The sequence below is a fragment of the Eptatretus burgeri genome, chromosome 5 (genome assembly GCF_056783735.1).
Source record: "Eptatretus burgeri isolate ZD-2024b chromosome 5, Ebu_testis_v1, whole genome shotgun sequence".
NCBI classification, from domain to species: Eukaryota; Metazoa; Chordata; class Myxini; order Myxiniformes; family Myxinidae; genus Eptatretus; species Eptatretus burgeri.
In genome coordinates, this window is record NC_140965.1 from 14,230,835 (window position 1) to 14,249,015 (window position 18,181).

The window sequence follows — 18,181 nt, forward strand, 5'->3', positions numbered from 1 at the left end:
TGACAAGTTATCTCACATGATGACGTCATATTCAACTTTACATCCATCATCATCATCGTCATCGTCATCATCATCATTATCATCGTCATCGTCATCGTCATCATCATCGTCATGGTGTGCGTGACAGTGTGCAGCACCCACCTGCTGCTGATTGCTTCATCGCTGCAGGTGCAGGTTGTCATACCCTGCCAATTCGGGCAGGTATGTCGAATTTGCCATACCTCCGACAAACAGTGGCCTACTCCTTTCGAAAGGCACAGCGGCAATCTATTGCAAACGCCCAGCGGAGTGCGAGTAAATGCAACGACCGGCTTTATTTTCCCTGTGAAGGATGGCATACTCGTCGATGCATCGTCACCCGATTTTCCACCTGTCGAACGGGTGACGTTCTCCACAATGCCGCACCCCCTGCCGACACGGTACGTGTAACCCCCCCCCCCCGATTTAAGAAAGTGATGGATTAAGTGAATTAATTTACGTGTTTATTTATTTATTTAATTCAGGACGGAGGTCGAGGCTCAGGGAAGAGCTCGCTGAATGACGACATCCAGGGTGCACCTTAACCTGAACACGTGAGCAGTAAAGGATATCATCTCACAAGCTGGTGTACTATCCGGATAAAGCGACAGTCTGGTGCAATGCCAGCAGGGGGTGGTGCATCGCGGAGTACGTATTATTTCTGGACAAATTTTAGGCGAGCAGTCCCGAGTACGATCAGGTGTTCACAGGGCAAAGCATCGCAGAGGCAGGTGTGGGGTTGGCTGACATTAACGCGTCATGTATCATTTTGTACCAATGCGCCATGCTGCTGGGCATAGGGCGACACCTGGCGACCACCTGTGCGCCAATGCACGCACACAATGGTTGTACCGTGCAGGTTGTTATTCCAGTCGTCTGAAGGTTCACGCTCAAATAATTCCCTTTCTCGTCCCATCGGATGGCACAGAGGTACTTACCTGTTGTGAGCTATGTGACCGATCTGGGTTCTATATTGAGCTGTCAAATGGGTGGTGCTTCACAGGTAAGACGTTGTATCTGAAAGTGCACCGTCCCTCGCATGGGCGTTAAGCCGGGTGTCCTCTATGCCAGCACTCGTTGGTGGACGTTAAAGACCCCCACGGTGACCTTCGCGAAGAGTAGGTGGTCCCAGTTTTCGCAAGTGGTCCCAGTTTTCGCAAGTGGTCCCAGTTTTCGCAAGTGGTCCCAGTTTTCGCAAGTGGTCCCAGTTTTCGCAAAGTGGTCCCAGTTTTCGCAAAGTGGTCCCAGTTTTCGCAAAGTGGTCCCAGTTTTCGCAAAGTGGTCCCAGTTTTCTTGCATCTCCCTTGACACCAGGTCGATATTTGAAGCCCAGAGTCGGGAGGAGGGGAATGTGGAAGGGACTGCAGGAGGAGCCTTGAAGAGGAAGGGAAGAGTGTAGAGGAGATAGTAGAGTAACTGAGACGCAGGCGGTGTTGTGTCCTCTTCCCTTGAAGCTCTGCTTTGCTCAAAATACTCAAATTGTCCACTTCAAAGGGTCCGCTGCTTGTCGTTTGATCCACGGCGAGGCTGGCCCTTATCAGGACGAGTGATCCGCTTTGATGGACCGTTTAAAGGAGCACTTTTGTATTTTGAATTTATACATCAGACGGGCCTCGCGATGCTCCAGGAAACAGGATGGTGCTTTTGTGCAAAATCAAAGGTGTTTCCGCTGCAGACCGGCTCGTTGCGCGGAGATAAACGCTCTCACGAGTCCTCAACAACTTGGACTTTTCAGTAAGAAAAGACGATTCCAAAAACTAACGGGCATTGTGGGAATTTCAAACAATTCCTTCCAAAGGAAAGCCTGTGTTGAGCAGTGTTATGTAATTGCAGTGGTCATGGGTGGACCATCGATGGCCTCGATGAACCGGCCGCACGGACGTGGCTTCGAGTCTTGAAGATAGATAAATTTTGTCAAATGATAATTAATACAATTATTACAGGGTAGTATGGGGGGTGTTGTGAACATGAATCATACAGAATTTAATATATAAAACTCTTTTCGCTCACCCACTCACCCACACAGTCACCCACTCACCCACACAGTCACCCACTCATCCACACAGTCACGCACTCACTTACTCACCCACACAGTCACCCACTCACTTACTCACCCACACAGTCACCCACTCACCCACACAGTCACCCACACAGTCACCCACAGTCACCCACACAGTCACCCACTCACTTACTCACCCACTCAGTCACTCACTCACTCAGTCACCCAATCACCCACACAGTCACCCACTCACTCACTCACCCACTCAGTCACCCACTCACTCACACTCACTCATCCACCCATTCACCCACTCACTTACTCACCCACTCACTCACTCACACACCCACTCACTTACTTACTCACCTATACAGTCACCCACTCACTTACTCACCCACACATTCACCCACTCACTTACTCACCCACACAGTCACCCACTCACCCACCCATTCACCCACTCACTTACTCACCCACTCACTCACTTACTCACCCACACAGTCACCCAATCACCCACACAGTCACCCACTCACTTACTCACCCACACAGTCACCCACTCACCCGCCCATTCACCCACTCACTTACTCACCCACTCACTCACCATCTCACTCACCCACCAACTCATACACCCACTCTCCCACCCACCCACCCACTCACTCACTCACTCACCCACCATCTCACCCATTCACCCACTCACTCACTCACTCACACCCACTCACTCACTTACTTACTCACTCACCCACCCACCCACTCGTTCACTCATTCACACCTACTCACTCACCCACTCATCATCCACCCATTCACTCACTCACTCACTTACTCACTCACCCACCCACTCACTCACCCACTCACTCACTCACCCATTCACCCACCCACTCACTCACCCACCCACTCACCCACTTACTCACACCCACTCACCCACTAACTCACCCACCCACTTTCCCATTTGCTCACACCCACTCACTCATCGACTCACCCACTCATCCACTAACTCACCCACCCACTTTCCCATTTGCTCACATCCACTCACCCACCCACTAACTCACCCACTAACTCACACCCACTCACCCACTTACTCACACCCACCCACTAACTCACCCACCCACTTTCCCATTTGCTCACACCCACTCACCCACCCACTAACTCACCCACTTTCTCACACTCACTCACCCACCCACTCACCCACTTACTCACACCCACTCACCCACCCACTCACACCCACTCACACTAACTCACACCCACTTACACCCACACTCACTCACACCCACTCACCCACTTACTCACACCCACTCACCCACTTACTCACACCCACTCACCCACTTACTCACACCTACTCACCCACCCACTCACACACCCACTCACACCCACTCACCCACTCACCCTCACTCACCCACCCACTCACCCACTTACTCACACACACTCACCCACCCACCCACCCACTCACCCACACTCACCCACCAACTCACCCACTTACTCACACTCACTCACTCACCCACCCACTCACCCACTTACTCACACCCACTCACCCACTTACTCTCACCTACTCACCCACACACTCACCCACTTACTCACACCCACTCACCCACCCACTCACACCCACTCACCCACTCACCCTCACTCACACACACTCACCCACCCACTCACCCACCCACCCACTCACACACACTCACCCACCAACTCACCCACTTACTCACACTCACTCACCCACCCACTCACCCACACTCACCCACTCACTCTCTTACATTCACTCACTCACATCAATGTTTAGTACTTTCTATATGGGCGAGAAATCTGAAATGTTGCATACTGATGTAACTCGGAACCATGTTTCCAGGAAGAATTGCAAAACCCTCGTAAACGGTCCATCAACAAAAATATCCAGGAATAAGGGTCGGCTGGTGCACTGTCACTCTGCTCACTGTGGGTCACGTGACCCAACCTGGTGCAGTGTCACTCTGCTCACTGTGGGTCACGTGACCCAACCTGGTGCAGTGTCACTCTGCTCACTGTGGGTCACGTGACCCAAGACAATGGAGCTTGCAGTCGAACTGGTTGCTGGGCAATACTAACACCCACCTCGAAGTCCTCTGCCTCTTATTTTATAACCTTTACCATATTTACACGAAAATTTTCTAAAGCTGTGAACTTTTATAGAAAGGTCATTTTAATCACTATTTGTTTTTGTACACCCAGTCAGGGCTAATGGAAGAGCTAGTACACTGAGTGGATCAAGGAAGTAACAGACAAAAACAGGACGGAAACAAACGCATGTATGGGATGGACAAGATGGATACAGAAAGAAACTCCAAGCTGGGAAAATTGGAAAATTGGAAGGAGGGATTGGGGTGGGGTTAATGAGGGTAGAAAAGATCATGATTTACGATTGAAGATGATCTGAGATTGCGGTGAACAGCTGTGTTGAAGACCCGGAGGGAAAACTGATATTAAAGAGGATGTGGAAGTTGATTCCACAGGTGGGGAAAAAAGAGGAACAAATGAGTGGAGGTGAGCAGTGAACCTGGATTTAGGTAATTTCACCACAAAGGGGTTGACGGTGAACCGTATGAGTCCTCCAGAAACCTTGGGGGGGGGGCAGAGCACAGAAAGAGCAGAGGGTGCAAGACCAGAAAGGAGGTGGTATAAGACAGAGAGATCACCAACCTGTCTGTGATAGCTAATTGAGAGACCCATACACTCAGCTTCATCGTGGGAGATTCCAATGATCTTGAAGGCCTTGGTTTCCACAGGGTCAAGCTGAGCAAGATACGAGCCAGAGGAGCCAGGCCAAAGGGGAGAGCAGTATTCCATAAAGTTGCAGATGAAGGCCTTGTCGGTGGATATGAGTTCAGGTGTGTAGAGGAAGGACTTTGTACGACGGAGGATGACCAGTCAGCAGCTGGCTTTGGAGGCCAACGTTGAAATGTGGTTTGCCCAAGAAAGATCATGGCTGACAGTGAGACTCAGGAGTTTGAATGACTGAACTTCCTCGAGAGGATTGTGAAGAGAGTAGATAGGAGGATTTGCCAGACAGTCCTTTTGGATAGAGATCGTGAGAGTGTGATTTCTCAGGATTGAAAGACATATTGCAAGTGTTTGACCATCTTGTGATTTTTTTCGAAGTCTGACGACAGGTAAATTACATGGTCTGTTGCATGGAAATTACACAGGTTCAACTACTGATGCTATGTTAATTACTGATTTGAATTTATTTATTATCCCCCGCCAACCAACGAAGTTGGCGGGGGATATAGAAATGGGTTCCGTCCGTCCGTCCGTCCGTCCGTCACATTTCGTTTCCGGAGCTTAACTACAAATCCCCTCAAGATATATTTACGAAATTTGGTACACATATCAAGCAAGTGGTGAACTGGTGCCTTTTGTTATTTTCTAATTGATAGGTCACATGGTTTTACATGAGATGAGCAAATAACACCCATCACTTCGCTGACGGTAATACTAAAGAGAAGAAGGAGAAAAGGGAGAGTGGTGTGGGGGAGATAGAGCAGAGAGAGTGAAGAGGTGGAGGGGAAAGGAAAGATGAGAGAAGGGGAGTGAGGAGGGGTGGGGGAAGGGAAGACAGTGTGAGGTGAGAGGAAGGGAAGGCAGACGTGCGGTGGAGCATTAATTATGATTTATATTGTCTCATCCAAAGAATTCTGCAGAGAAAAACAATGAAGAAAGAAACAAAATAATGTCTGAAATCCATTTTTTACTGCTCATACGATAAACATGACCCGAAGACAAACTCCCGTCCGGTCACAAACTCCTGTCCAGACATAAATACTGCCCGGACGTGTCCTGAGCCAAGTGTCTGGAGCCAAACACCGCCTGGACGCATCCGGAGACAAACACCACCTGGACGCGTCCGTAGACAAACACCGCCGGGATGCCTCCAGAGACAAGCACAGCCGGGATGCCTCCAGAGACAAGCACAGCCCAGATGCGTCCGGAGACAAACACCGCCAGGATGCGTCTGGAGACAAGCACAGCCCAGATGAGTCCAGAGACAAACACTACCGGGATGCGTCCGGAGACAAGCACAGCCGGGATGCGTCCGGAGACAAGCACAGCCGGGATGCGTCCGGAGACAAGCACAGCCCAGATGCGTCCGGAGACAAGCACAGCCCAGATGCGTCCGGAGACAAGCACAGCCCAGATGCATCCGGAGACAAACACCACCCAGATGCGTCCAGAGACAAACACCACCCAGATGCGTCCGGAGACAAGCACAGCCCAGATGAGTCCGTAGACAAACACTGCCGGGATGCGTCCGGAGACAAGCACAGCCCAAATGCGTCCGGAGACAAGCACAGCCCAGATGCGTCCGGAGACAAACACCGCCTGGACGCATCCGGAGACAAACACCACCTGGACACGTCCGTAGACAAACACCGCCGGGATGCCTCCAGAGACAAGCACAGCCGGGATGCCTCCAGAGACAAGCACAGCCCAGATGCGTCCGGAGACAAACACCGCCAGGATGCGTCTGGAGACAAGCACAGCCCAGATGAGTCCAGAGACAAACACTGCCGGGATGCGTCCGGAGACAAGCACAGCCCAGATGCGTCCGGAGACAAGCACAGCCCAGATGCGTCCGGAGACAAGCACAGCCCAGATGCATCCGGAGACAAACACCACCCAGATGCGTCCGGAGACAAACACCACTCGGATGTGTCCGGAGACAAACACCACTCGGACACGTTTGGAGCCAAGCTGGCCGGCAACAAACACGGCTTGGACATATCTGGAGACAAACTCCCGTCCGGACATAAACACTACCAAGACACGTCCAGAGACAAACACTGTCCAGACATAGCCAATGTCTGGATGAGAGAGAGAGAGAGAGAGAGAGAGAGAGAGAGAGAGAGAGAGAGAGAGAGAGAGAGAGAGAGAGAGAGAGAGAGAGAGAGAGAGATAGAGAGAGAGATAGAGAGAGAGATAGAGATAGAGAGAGAGATAGAGATAGAGATAGAGAGAGAGATAGAGATAGAGATAGAGATAGAGATAGAGATAGAGATAGAGATAGAGATAGAGATAGAGATAGAGATAGAGATAGAGATAGAGATAGAGATAGAGATAGAGATAGAGATAGAGATAGAGATAGAGATAGAGAGATAAGGGAGTTAGCAGAAAGAATGTTATGCTTTAAGAATGACACACACACACACGTGCTGTCCGATATCAGCAATTTTTCGGGAATCGGCAGGTTGGAGTCAGTGTGATTACCCACTACAGTACTTACTCTGTACAACCCAGAAATCATGAGTAGCTTTCACCGAAAAACAACGTTGCATTTATAAAGAAGTTTCTGGGATATGTTCACAAACATTATTCTTTATAAACAGCTGCAAGTGTGACGGGTAGAAAAAAAATTTGGCTCGGTAAATTAGAAAACATTAATATGGCAAACAGCTCAGAAATTGGGTGTTATTTCACAACTTGCTCAGGGTGACGGAGCACGAACCACTCACTCTGAATGACGTGGCATGGCAAAAGCATCCGCAGAGAGTGAACGTTTCGCTCAGAACGATGTAGCGCGGTACCGCTGTCGACAATAGGCACTCGGCAAGTGGCTTAAGCACTCATGCAAGCACTCCGATTTAATGGTCCATAAGGAACGGGTGGCCAGGCTGTCGCTGCATACCACAAAGGATCTCTTTAACTTTGAAGCCCATCTTCAACGCGTACACAGCAGTTAATGAAATAAAATGACATTATCCACAAAAGAGTTGGAGCTTAATGCAGAACAACTCTGGAGACATTGCAAAGTTCATTTGCCCGTGAAATAAACATTGCAGATAATTTGCCATGATGCCTGCTCGTCTGTGCACATGTCACGTGGTGCATCGGTTCGTGGTCTATTATATGCAAACATTATAACTTGTTTTTAAAATGTCTGGTTTTTTTTTTTTTTTACCAGATTTGCTTTGATTCCCTGTAGAGAACCTCGCGAAACCTCCAGATATATAGACATAGATCTGGCAGACGCTATGGATAGGCAGTCCCTTCGGGGGACGGGGCGTGAGGTCGAGCAGTGAATGCATTCAATCATTTCGCTAAATGAAGCTGGTTAATTTTGTTACGTTCCTAAATTGTTTTGTTCACTCAATATAATCCTCCAAACAGAAGAAAAAGATAAGTTTAATGCTTTGTGGAAATTTCACATTTTTTGTCTATGTATGAAGGAGGGAACATTGCCTTGCCTGCTTAAAGTAAATATGTATATCAGCTTAGTTATGAGACTCATTATTTCTTTAAATTATCAGATTTCATAACAGATTTCGACACATATTTAATCCGGACGATATCCGATCGTCAAAACCGAAATAATATTTCGATGGTATAGTTTAAATAGTCCGTGAGAGAGTAGATCGTGGGAAATCGTATCATATAATGCATGTAATCACTCCAATCTCCTAAATTGAAAACTATAGTACTTACAAAAGCGATGTATACAGTGATTCGTAGCAATGATGAACAGGCATTCGATAATATGAGTGAGGAAAGTGAAAACAAAACTTTATCGTTCAGAAATCGTTGCGGCCTGTTCCAAGTCAAGGCATGGTTGAGCAGGCCAAAAAAACATGGTGGCTTCAGACCGCAGCGAGGTTACACAGGAAACATCTTAAGACCCAGAGAGTGAGGTGGTCGCCTGATGAAGGATGTAATTAAATAATGCCGTTAATTATCTTCAAAAGGGGTGTTATAATTAACCCAAACACCCAATTTTCACAATTGCACTTCCTTGGAGTTTTCTTAGTTTGCATGCTAAGTTTCAGGCTGTTAGGTTTTATGCTTTATGAGTTATGGAGGAGACACACTGACACACACACACACACACACACACACACACACACACACACACACACACACACACACACACACACACACACACACACACACTCTCACACACACACACACACGCACACTGGTATAGATTGCAGTCCTTGGTCAAGAAAACGAACTTTGCACGAAAGTGATCTGACTGAGCTCCCAATATATTTTCGATTCTGATTTAGAGTCAACTTACAAGGGAACTCTTCTGTTTGTCTGTGGCATCTGCGGCATCCGACATTACTGCATTATAAATACTGCCACATGTCACCATAAAAACTCCTGGTGGACAGAAACCAATAAGATGCAAAGAGAATGGCAGGCCACAAGTCACTTGGAACTCAGGAGCAGACACAGGCTCGGCTTGAGGATTAATTTGCAAAAGAAGCAGCCTCCAGGTCAGCTGAGACGACAGAGCAGACGCAGGCTCGGCTTGAGGATCAACGCGCAAGACAAGCAGCTTCCAGCTCAGCTGAGACGACAGAGCAGGCACAGGCTCGGCTTGAGGATCAATGTGTAAGAGAAGCAGCCTCCAGATCAGCTGGGACTACAGCGCAGATGCAGGCTCGGGTTGAGGATCAACGTGCAACACAAGTAGCCTCCAGATCAGCTGAGACAAGAAAGCAGGCACAAGCTTGGGTTGAGGATCAATGTGCAACATAAGCAGCTTTCAGGTCAGCTGACACTACAGAGCAGACAGAATCGGGTTAAGGATCAATGTGCAAGAGAAGCAGCCTCCAGGTCAGCTGAGACGACAGAGCAGACACATGCTCGGGTTGAGGATCAACGTGCAAGATAAACAGCCTCCAGATCAGCTGAGACAACAGAGCAGGCACAGGCTTTGGTTGAGGATCAATGTGCAACATAAGTAGCTTTCAGGTCAGCTGACACTATAGAGCAAACAGAATCGGGTTAAGGATCAATGTGCAAGAGAAGCAGCCTCCAGGTCAGCTGAGACGACAGAGCAGACACATGCTCGGGTTGAGGATCAACGTGCAAGACAAGCAGCCTCCATGGCAGCATGTTGGACAACCTTAGAAGGTGAAACATTTCGACACAAGTCCAAGCCCATTTTGCAACGCCCAAGATTGGTAATTCATATAAAACCATTAAGCCAACATCACCCAATTTGTCATGCAGGAAATATTTCAATACATATTGCATCGAATTTCCCCAGGCAACGCTAGGTACTTCAACTAGTTTGTAATAATTATACAATGTATTGTGTTAATTAATTATTTAATCATGTTATAATGTGTTGTTACCTTCATTATACTTACTGTCAGAATCAAATAGTACAACAGGATAGTTCAGAGGTAGTATATTTATCTTTGAGCTGTTTTGCCTGGGTTAGATTCCCAAACTGATTACCTCCACCACCAAAGGTGGATGGAGTTATGTTTTCACCCCTGTCTGTCTGTCTGTCTGTCTGTCTGTCTGTTTGTCTAACGGAGTGATGTTATCACCCCTGTCTCTGTCTGTCTGTGAAGAGGATATCTCAAAAAGTTGTGGACGGATTCAGACAAAATCTGATGGAGATGTTGGGTGTGTGATGAGGATGAAATGATTCCATTTTGGTGAAGATCTGGAACTGGATACAGGAAGTTTTTTAAGTGAGTCTTCACTATTGAGAGATGGAGCCAAAAGCGATATATAGCATGATATCTCAAAAAGTTGTAGACGGATTATGATAAAACTTAGCGGATGAGTTGGATAGGTGAGCAGAACAAGCCAATTAGATTTTGGTTCAGGTTCGGATTTTTTTTTTATGTGTTTCCACTGTCGAGTCTCATATGAGAGTTAACACACAACAAGGGGAGCAGGAGTGAAGAGGGGCGGGAGAGGGAAGGAAAAAAGTCTGGAGCAGAGACAAGAGGAGAACTGTGGAAGGGAGAGGGTTGGGGTGGGATAACAGGGTAAACAAGACGGACGCTACAGGGACTTTCAGCTCCTTACGCGACAGGGACTTTCAGAAAGGAAAGCAGGGAATTTGAAAGAGGTGTGTTTGGGGTGGATTAGCAAGGGTAGAAAAGATCGTGGTTTTGGATGGGGGAAGATAAGAGATGGTGGTGAACAGCTATCTTGAAGACCCGGAGGGAAAGAGTGCTATTGAAGAGAGTGTGGGAGTTTTTCCAAAGGCAGGAAAAAAGCGGAATGAAAGAGTAAAAGTGAGCAGTGATTCTTGACCTTGGTAGTTTAACCAGAAGGGGGTTGCTGGCGGACCTTGAGCACCCTGCGGAAATATGGGGGGGGGGGGACATATCGCAGACAGAGACTTCCTCCACTATCTTAGCCAACATTGGGCTCTCAACGGAACCCTTTCTTCTCCTCTCCTTGCCAAGGCTGGACTACCCCCAATGTAGTGTTCTCAGCCCCATCGTATTCCTAATCATCATCAACAATCTCACTGACTCTTGGGAAAATCCTCATTATCTCTTTGCTGATGACTCCACTCTCTGCAGTGACATCCCTCATCCCTCATCCTTCTGACAGACAGCAGCCTCTTTCCTCTCTTTAGACCTTGACAAAAATCACAAATTGGTCAAACACCTATCTCTCTCCGCCTCTCCGCCCCACCACCCCCAAGGACTGTACCACAAACCCATATACTTTTTCAACAACCCTCTTGAAGAGGTTCAGTCACTGAAACTCTTGGGTCTCACTCTCAGCCATGATCTCTCTTGGGCAAGCCACATTTCAAAGCTGGCCTCCAAAATCAGACTTGACATCCTCCGTCGTGCATAGTCCTTCCTTGGCACACCTGAGCTCCTATCCACCTACAGGGCTTTCATCCACAGCTTAATGTAGTGCTGCTTTCCCATCTGTGCTGGCTTCCTTGACTCACATTTGGCTCAACTTGAAGCCATGGAAACGAAGGTTTTCAAGATCATTGGAATCTCTCACGATGAAGCTGAGTCTATGAGCTTATCATTTCGCCATCGCCAACAAGTTGGTGGTCTCCATCTTCTTCTGACTCATTTCTGGTCTTGCATGTTCCGCCCTCTCCGTGCTTCCTCTCTCCTAAGTATGTTCAGGATGCACACAGTCTCCCAGCAACCCCCTCAGAGAGAAACCGCCAATGCAGATCCAGCCTATCAGTGGGATACAAAATGTAAACTGTTCAGCCTGGCGGAGGTATGCGCTCTCCCGAGTGCCGTTCTACAGTAGTTATAAACTGAGATGTACGTGTATATGTAGTGAGAGTGTCGCATCACAAAGTACGCCTTCAATCGGATGGACGTTTAGCCTGGAGTCGCGTGTGCTGACATGAGCTTGTGGAAGTTCCATATTCCACGGTGTCTTTCGCGAAGAGTATGCAAGTTATCGTCAACACCCGAAACAAATTATATAAATTCCTGCCAAAATAACCTTGAACATCACGACTGGCCAGCTGGTTCTTGAGTCTTGGACCCAAAACTTTCCCTGGCTGACATCAGAGGGCGCTGCATCCGTTTACCGGCTTCCATTGTGCTGGCAAAAAGTCAACCATTGGAAGGTGCGGGAAATATGTTGGACAGATCACATCAGTCCGTAAGAATGTGTTAAACAGACAACGCTGATGTTCTGCTTTAACTCTTTATTGTTATTAAGGACATTTTAGATTGTGGATTTTCTTTTAAAAAGAAAAAAATCCCAACATTAGTGCATGTGTGAGTCGCAAGTCTGAGAAATATTTCCTGCAATTATGACGTCAATCCGTCAAGGACATTCGAAAGTAAAAAGCCAAACGTCCCCAAGAGGATGAAATAGAAGATTGGTGAAAGCACTAATTAAAACTTTACAAACCCCATCACCCCAAATTGAAGATATGCAAATTGCAGTGGAAAATAAATTATCCAATGAAGATTTTTTTTGCTGCACAGCCACAAATTATTCATACAATGACATCATCAAAAGCAATCCTTTTCTTTATGATCCCAAACGTTTATTTGGCATTTAGTGCACAAAGTGTCAGTTTGAAACCCCACTCTGTCTCTGCATCCGACTCACGATGACGTCACACTCTGGAAGACAGCAATGATGCTCCTGTGTGCACAAAGCAAGCACATGTGTCAGAGCGCGCAATGGATCCAATGTTTCATGCAACCATGGACCTTGACTTTTGATGCTATGCACTCAAGCACAGGTTTATCACTCCAACAACAACATTCAAATGAGAAAAACTATTGACCTCTTACAGCTCACTCTGCCAGTCGAGGCTGGCTGGAGTGTCCCAAGGCAGCATCTTGGGTCCAGTCCTATTCCTAGTAATCAGTATACGTCACTGATATCTGTGATGCTCTGGAAAACAATCTTTTCCTCTTCACAAATGACTCCACATTATACCGTAAGATTCCACATCCCACAGACGGGCAACCAGCAGCGGCTTCCCTCTGTGCCGGTCTCAAAATGATGAGATTCTGGTCTAAAATTTTTTTTTTTTTTTTTTTTTTTTTTTTATACCTTGGTCGAGGCTCGTATGAGAGCTAACACACAACTCACAGCAAGGAGGCATGAGACAAGAGGGGCGGGAGTGGAAGGGACAAAACATTGGGGAACAGACACAGGTGAACTGTGGAAGGGAGAGGGATGGGGATGGGACGGGGAACATGGCGAGGGGAAGATGGACATTAAAGGGACTTTCAGGAAGGAAAGCAGGAGAATTGAAGGAAGTGGGCTTGGGTGGATTATCGGGGGTAGAAAAGATCGAGGATTTGGATGGGGGAAGATAAGAGGTGGTGGTGAACAGCTGTTTTGAAAGCCTGGAGGGAAGAATGGGAAAGAATAGAGTGAGGAAGTTTATTCCAAAGGCGGGAAAAAAAAGAGGAATGAAAGAGTGAAGATGAGCAGTGATTCGTGATTTTGGTAGTTTTACCAGAAGGGGGTTGTTGGCGGACCTTGAGCGCCCTGTGGAAATGTGGTTGGGACAAATCACAGAGAGAGCAGGGAGGCAAGGCTGGAGAGGAGTCGGTAGAAGACAGAAAGACCACCGACCAACCTGCGGTGATTGAGTGAGAGGCCCAAAGACTCAGCTTCATTGCGGGAGATGCCAATGATCTTAAAAGCCCTGGTTTCGACAGCGTGAAGTCGAGAAAGGTGGGAGGCAGGAGCACCAGCCCAGAGGGGAGAGCAGTACTCCATCAGGCTACGGACAAAAGCTTTGTAAGTGGTCAGGAGCTCAAGAGGGCCGAGGAAGGACTTTGCACGACGGAGGATTCGCAGTCGGCGACTGGCTTTTGAGGCAAGGTTGGAAATGTGACTTTCCCAGGAAAGGTCATGGCAGATAGTGAGACCCAGAAGCTTGAAAGAAAAGACTTCTTCCAGAGGATTGTTGAGAAAGTGGATGGGGGGTTTTGTAAACGGTCCTTTCGAAGAGACATAGTGAGAGTGTGAGATTTGTCTGGATTGAAAGACATGTTCCACGTGTTGGACCAGTTTGTGATTTTATCCAGATCTGCAGTGAGCGAAGAAGCTGCTGCTTGCCGGTCTGAGGGATGACAGATGGTACGGCAGAGGGTGGAGTCATCGGCAAAGAGAAATAGAGGATTTTCCAGAGAGTCCGAGAGATCATTGATGAAAACCAGAAAAAGAACAGGGCCCAGAACGCTACCTTGAGGAACTCCAGCCTGCACAGGAAGAGGGGATGAAAGAACTCCATTTAGGGCCACACGTGCTGACTGCGACAGGAGAGGAAGTCTGCGAGCCATGAGTGGAGATGGCCTTGAATACCATGGGAAGAGAGTTTGGTGAGTAGGGCAGGGTGCCAGACTGTGTCAAAAGCACGTGATATGTCCAGGGATACGGCTCGGATTTCCTGTCTGGCATTGAGGACCTCCATCCATTGATGGGAGAGCAGTAGCAGCATATCTAGGGTAGAGTGACCTGGTCTGAAACCAAATTGATGATTGGAAATCAAGCCATTGGAGAAGAGGAAGGATTTCATGTCTGAAGCGATGATGGATTCCATAACCTTGCTGATGATTGGGAGAAGGCTGATTGGTCTATAGTTACAGGGATCTGTTTTTGCACCTTTTTTATGCAGGGCAGTGATGTTAGCAGATTTCCAAGCAGATGGCAGATGACCTTGGGAAAATGAGAGGGTGAATAGAACAGAGAGAGGGTGAGCAAGAGCAGAAGAGCAGGCTTTGAGGACACGTGGGCTGATGCCGTCTGGACCGGTTGCAGAATCTGACTCGAGGTTTGAAAGCAAGCTCTCCACCTTGTCAGGAGAAAAGGATATAGAGTCCAGGGACAGTTGGGTGCGACTGGGTAAAGTGGGTAGAGATAGTGATGGGTTTGGGACACAAGATTTAGCTGCAAACACCGAGTTTAGACATTCAGCTTTATCACGTGTGGAATCAGCAGTGCGGCCATTTGAGGTAAGGGAGGGGATGGAGGGGGAACATACACCAGAAACAGATTTGATTAAACGCCACCAGGATTTTGAGGAGGGAGAGAGGTTTGAGAGTTCAGACTTGAGATGAGAAAGATGTTGTTTTCTGGCTCTCCTGAGGGCAGCTACACACTTGTTCCGAGCTTTGTGGAAAGAACTGAGATTGCTCCTCAGTTGGGTTTGCTTTCCATGAGGCAAAGGCAAGTTGTTTCAGGACAACTGCCTCGCCACAAGCTTCAGTAAACCAAGGGCGGGAGGAAGGGTAAGACAACTGAACACGAGAGGGGATAAATCTGTGCATGAGGGAGAGCAAGTTTCTTTGAAAGAATTCCCAGGATGAGTTGATGTTTGAGAAAGTAGTGATAGGAGACCAGTCTGTAAGTTTGATGGCTGCTCGGAGACCCTGCCAGTCGGCTTGAGTGAAATGCCAGACTCGACGGCGGTGAGGTGGTTCTCTGATAACAGCCAGAGAGATGTCCACTTTAACAAGGACGTGGTCAGAAGAACCAATTGGAGCGAAGGAAGAGCAGCAGATATTGTCAGGGAAATTTGTCAAAATCAGATCCAGAAGAGATGGAGTACCATTGGTTGAGATCCGGGTCGGGAAGTTGACCGATTGAGTCAGTCCCAATGAGTCACAGAAAGCTTTTGCTGATGTCCCATGGCAGGTGAGAGAGGTACCCACACCTAGCCAACTGGCGTGATGACAATTGAAGTCGCCACATAAGAGGAAGAGAGAGTTTGGATGAGAAGATAGAAGATGGTCCATGTTTTCGGAGAGTGAGGTGTAGATGGAGTCATCACTGTTCGGTGGACGGTACAGTACACATATAAACATGAGGTGGGAGTGGAGGGGAAGCCGAAGCCAGAGGTATTCTGGGGGGTGGGGGGAGTGAGAGCAGTGCAGGGAGAGTGAGGAATAGAGTCTTTGATGAAGACAGCACTACCTCCACCAGCACCAGGCTCAGGTCTGTCATACCGTAAGAGGGAGTAACCAGGAGAGATACTTGGGAGTCAGACACGTCTTGGGAGAGGAAAGTTTCTGTTAGGCAGATAATGTCTGGTTTGTCAGTGGCAACCTGCATGGAAAGATCTGAAAGGTTTGAGCGAAGGCCCCGGATATTTGAGGTCCACACTTTTAATGAAGAGGTAGGGGAGGAGGCTTTGGGTGCAGGAGGTGGAGGGGCGGGGGGAGGGTAGGACGAGGGACGAGGGGGGAGGTAAGGAGGGTTGCTTGAAGGAGTGTGGGTATTGCAGAATAGCGAGGGGAGGGGGCCGAATGAGGAGGAGAAAAGGCTCTGTGGTGCTGGGAGAGAGGGGGGACAAGAGACAAGGAAGATGGCAGTTGAGTATTTGAGGAGGTGGAGTGAAGTGATGGAGGTGAGAGGGCAGTGGAGGGAGGCAGGTTGGTGGATGAGAGGGCGGGCAACTTAGAGAAGGAAGAGTGAGGGCTATGAAAGGTGGCAGAAAGGTGAGCGGGGAATTTTTGAAAGACGTGAGAGGGAGGCTTGGAGGGAGAAGAGTAGGATGGTTGCTTTGAGAGTGAGAGTGAGGGGTGAGGGGGGTGAGTTGGCACTGAAGTTGGAAAAAAAGAATGGTTGATGGAAAGCGAGCATTCATGGCAAACTGTGGTTTTTAAAAGTTTTAGGTCAGAGATGCGATTTAACACAATTCTTGATGGATGCAATGAAGGCGAATTCAGAGCATGGAGAGAAGAAGCGCTGTAATAGTTGGATTTTTTAGGCAAGGAATGAAGGAGAGGTCGAAATGAAAGCAGTCTGTTGAAATAGCAGAAGAGTAGTGCATTGTGAAACAGTAAAGAGTACCACATGTGTGAGAGAGGAAGATGAAGCATCATAAGATCGTTTTTGTTGTTAATATTAATGTATGAGAGAGTTCAACAGATTAGGTCATGGAAATGTAAAAAAAAAAAAAAGAAATCGAGGAAGACGAGGAGGAAGTTAAGAGGAAGAAGAAGTAGCAGAATCGGGAGAAGGTGAGCGTGTTGTTGTTGTTGTTGTTGTTGTTGTTGTTGTTGTTGTTGGGTATATTTTTTTTTTTTTTTTTTTTTTTTTTTTTTGAGATAAGAAAGAGATTAGTTGGGAGAATGGGGGATGTTTGGAAAGTGGGGAGGATGAAAGTTGGAACATGTCTTTCAATCCTGACAAATGCCATGATCAGTATCACCTTGTTGCACTACAAGAATCATTAAACAAACTCACCTATCTATTTCCATGGTCATCCGCTGCAAGCGGTTTGGTCTCTTGAACTTCGAAGCCTCATTATCAACCATGACCTCTCCTGCTCGGCGGGTCTTGTATCAAAGATGGTGTCCAAGGCCAGGTAAGACTGGGCATCCTCTATCGTGCCAAATCCTTCCTTGATAAATATTATCTTCTCACAACTTACAAGGCCTTTGTCAATAGCTCAATGGAGTAATTGTCTCCCATAAGGTTTGGATGTTGACCGTGGAATCCAAATCTCTGAACATCACCTGCATCACCCACAAAGAGGCAGAAGTGCAGGGCTTATTGCTCTCTCATTGCACACAGTTTGGTGGCCTATCTGTTTTCTATCTCCTCCTTCTCCTCCTCCTCAGGGGTTTTCCCTTATGCTCTTGCATCCCATCTGTCCATCCCCAGTTTCTTCATTTTGCATGCCTTCTTTCAGCAACCCCACTCCTTGTGAAACTCCAAAAAATCTACACTGTCCATCTCCACTCCTTTGTTCCTTTTTTATTCTCCCGCATGTGGAATCTCCTTCCTCAGTCTGTTCAATCTCACTCTTCCCTCCGGGTCTTCAACTCGGTAGCACACCACCTTCTCAGGTTAACCTACATCCCCATAAATGATCTGTTCTATCCTCAATTACTCCCCCCTTCCTTTCTCTATCTATTTGCAGGTTGCTATGTTTCCTTCTGTCCTCTTTCCTCTCCTGTTTGTTCATCCAGTCGTTGTGGCCAT

The 18,181-nt window shown here is 47.7% G+C and overlaps 3 protein-coding genes across 3 annotated transcripts in view; 1 reads left to right on the top strand and 2 right to left on the bottom strand.

The window, feature by feature from the left end:
* Window positions 1–777: 777 nt before the first annotated feature.
* LOC147025883 (uncharacterized) lies at window positions 778–9,365 on the top strand. Its single transcript, XM_085883554.1, has 5 exons — window positions 778–1,021; window positions 2,161–2,274; window positions 2,338–2,902; window positions 3,337–3,467; window positions 9,031–9,365. Exons 1-5 carry the CDS (start codon window positions 778–780, stop codon window positions 9,363–9,365), a joined length of 1,389 nt encoding a protein of 462 aa, XP_085739680.1.
* Window positions 9,366–12,407: 3,042 nt separating this feature from the next.
* Window positions 12,408–18,181, bottom strand: part of LOC147025884 (uncharacterized) — a 63,955-nt gene continuing 58,181 nt past the window's right edge. Inside the window, exon 6 of the mRNA XM_085883647.1 lies at window positions 12,408–12,871. Within this exon, the coding sequence (XP_085739773.1) occupies window positions 12,832–12,871 (40 nt within the window). The 3' untranslated portion in view covers window positions 12,408–12,831. The remainder of the gene's footprint in view (window positions 12,872–18,181) is intronic.
* The window catches only part of LOC147025885 (uncharacterized), a gene marked incomplete at its 5' end in the record, with an annotated part of 3,768 nt that continues 2,346 nt past the window's right edge, over window positions 16,760–18,181 (bottom strand). Inside the window, one exon of the mRNA XM_085883656.1 lies at window positions 16,760–18,181. This exon is cut by the window's right edge and continues 1,322 nt beyond it.

Excerpts from the sequence above, each read along its gene's own strand:
- LOC147025883 (XM_085883554.1), top strand. The coding sequence starts at position 778 with ATGTATCATTTTGTACCAATGCGCCATGCTGCTGGGCATAGGGCGACA. Across the intron at positions 2,903-3,336 it reads CCCACTCACTCACCCACCCA|CACACCTACTCACCCACCCA; the intron begins CTCACCCACTTA and ends CACCCACTTACT. Across the intron at positions 3,468-9,030 it reads CCACTCACCCACACTCACCC|AGTCAACTTACAAGGGAACT; the intron begins ACCAACTCACCC and ends ATTCTGATTTAG.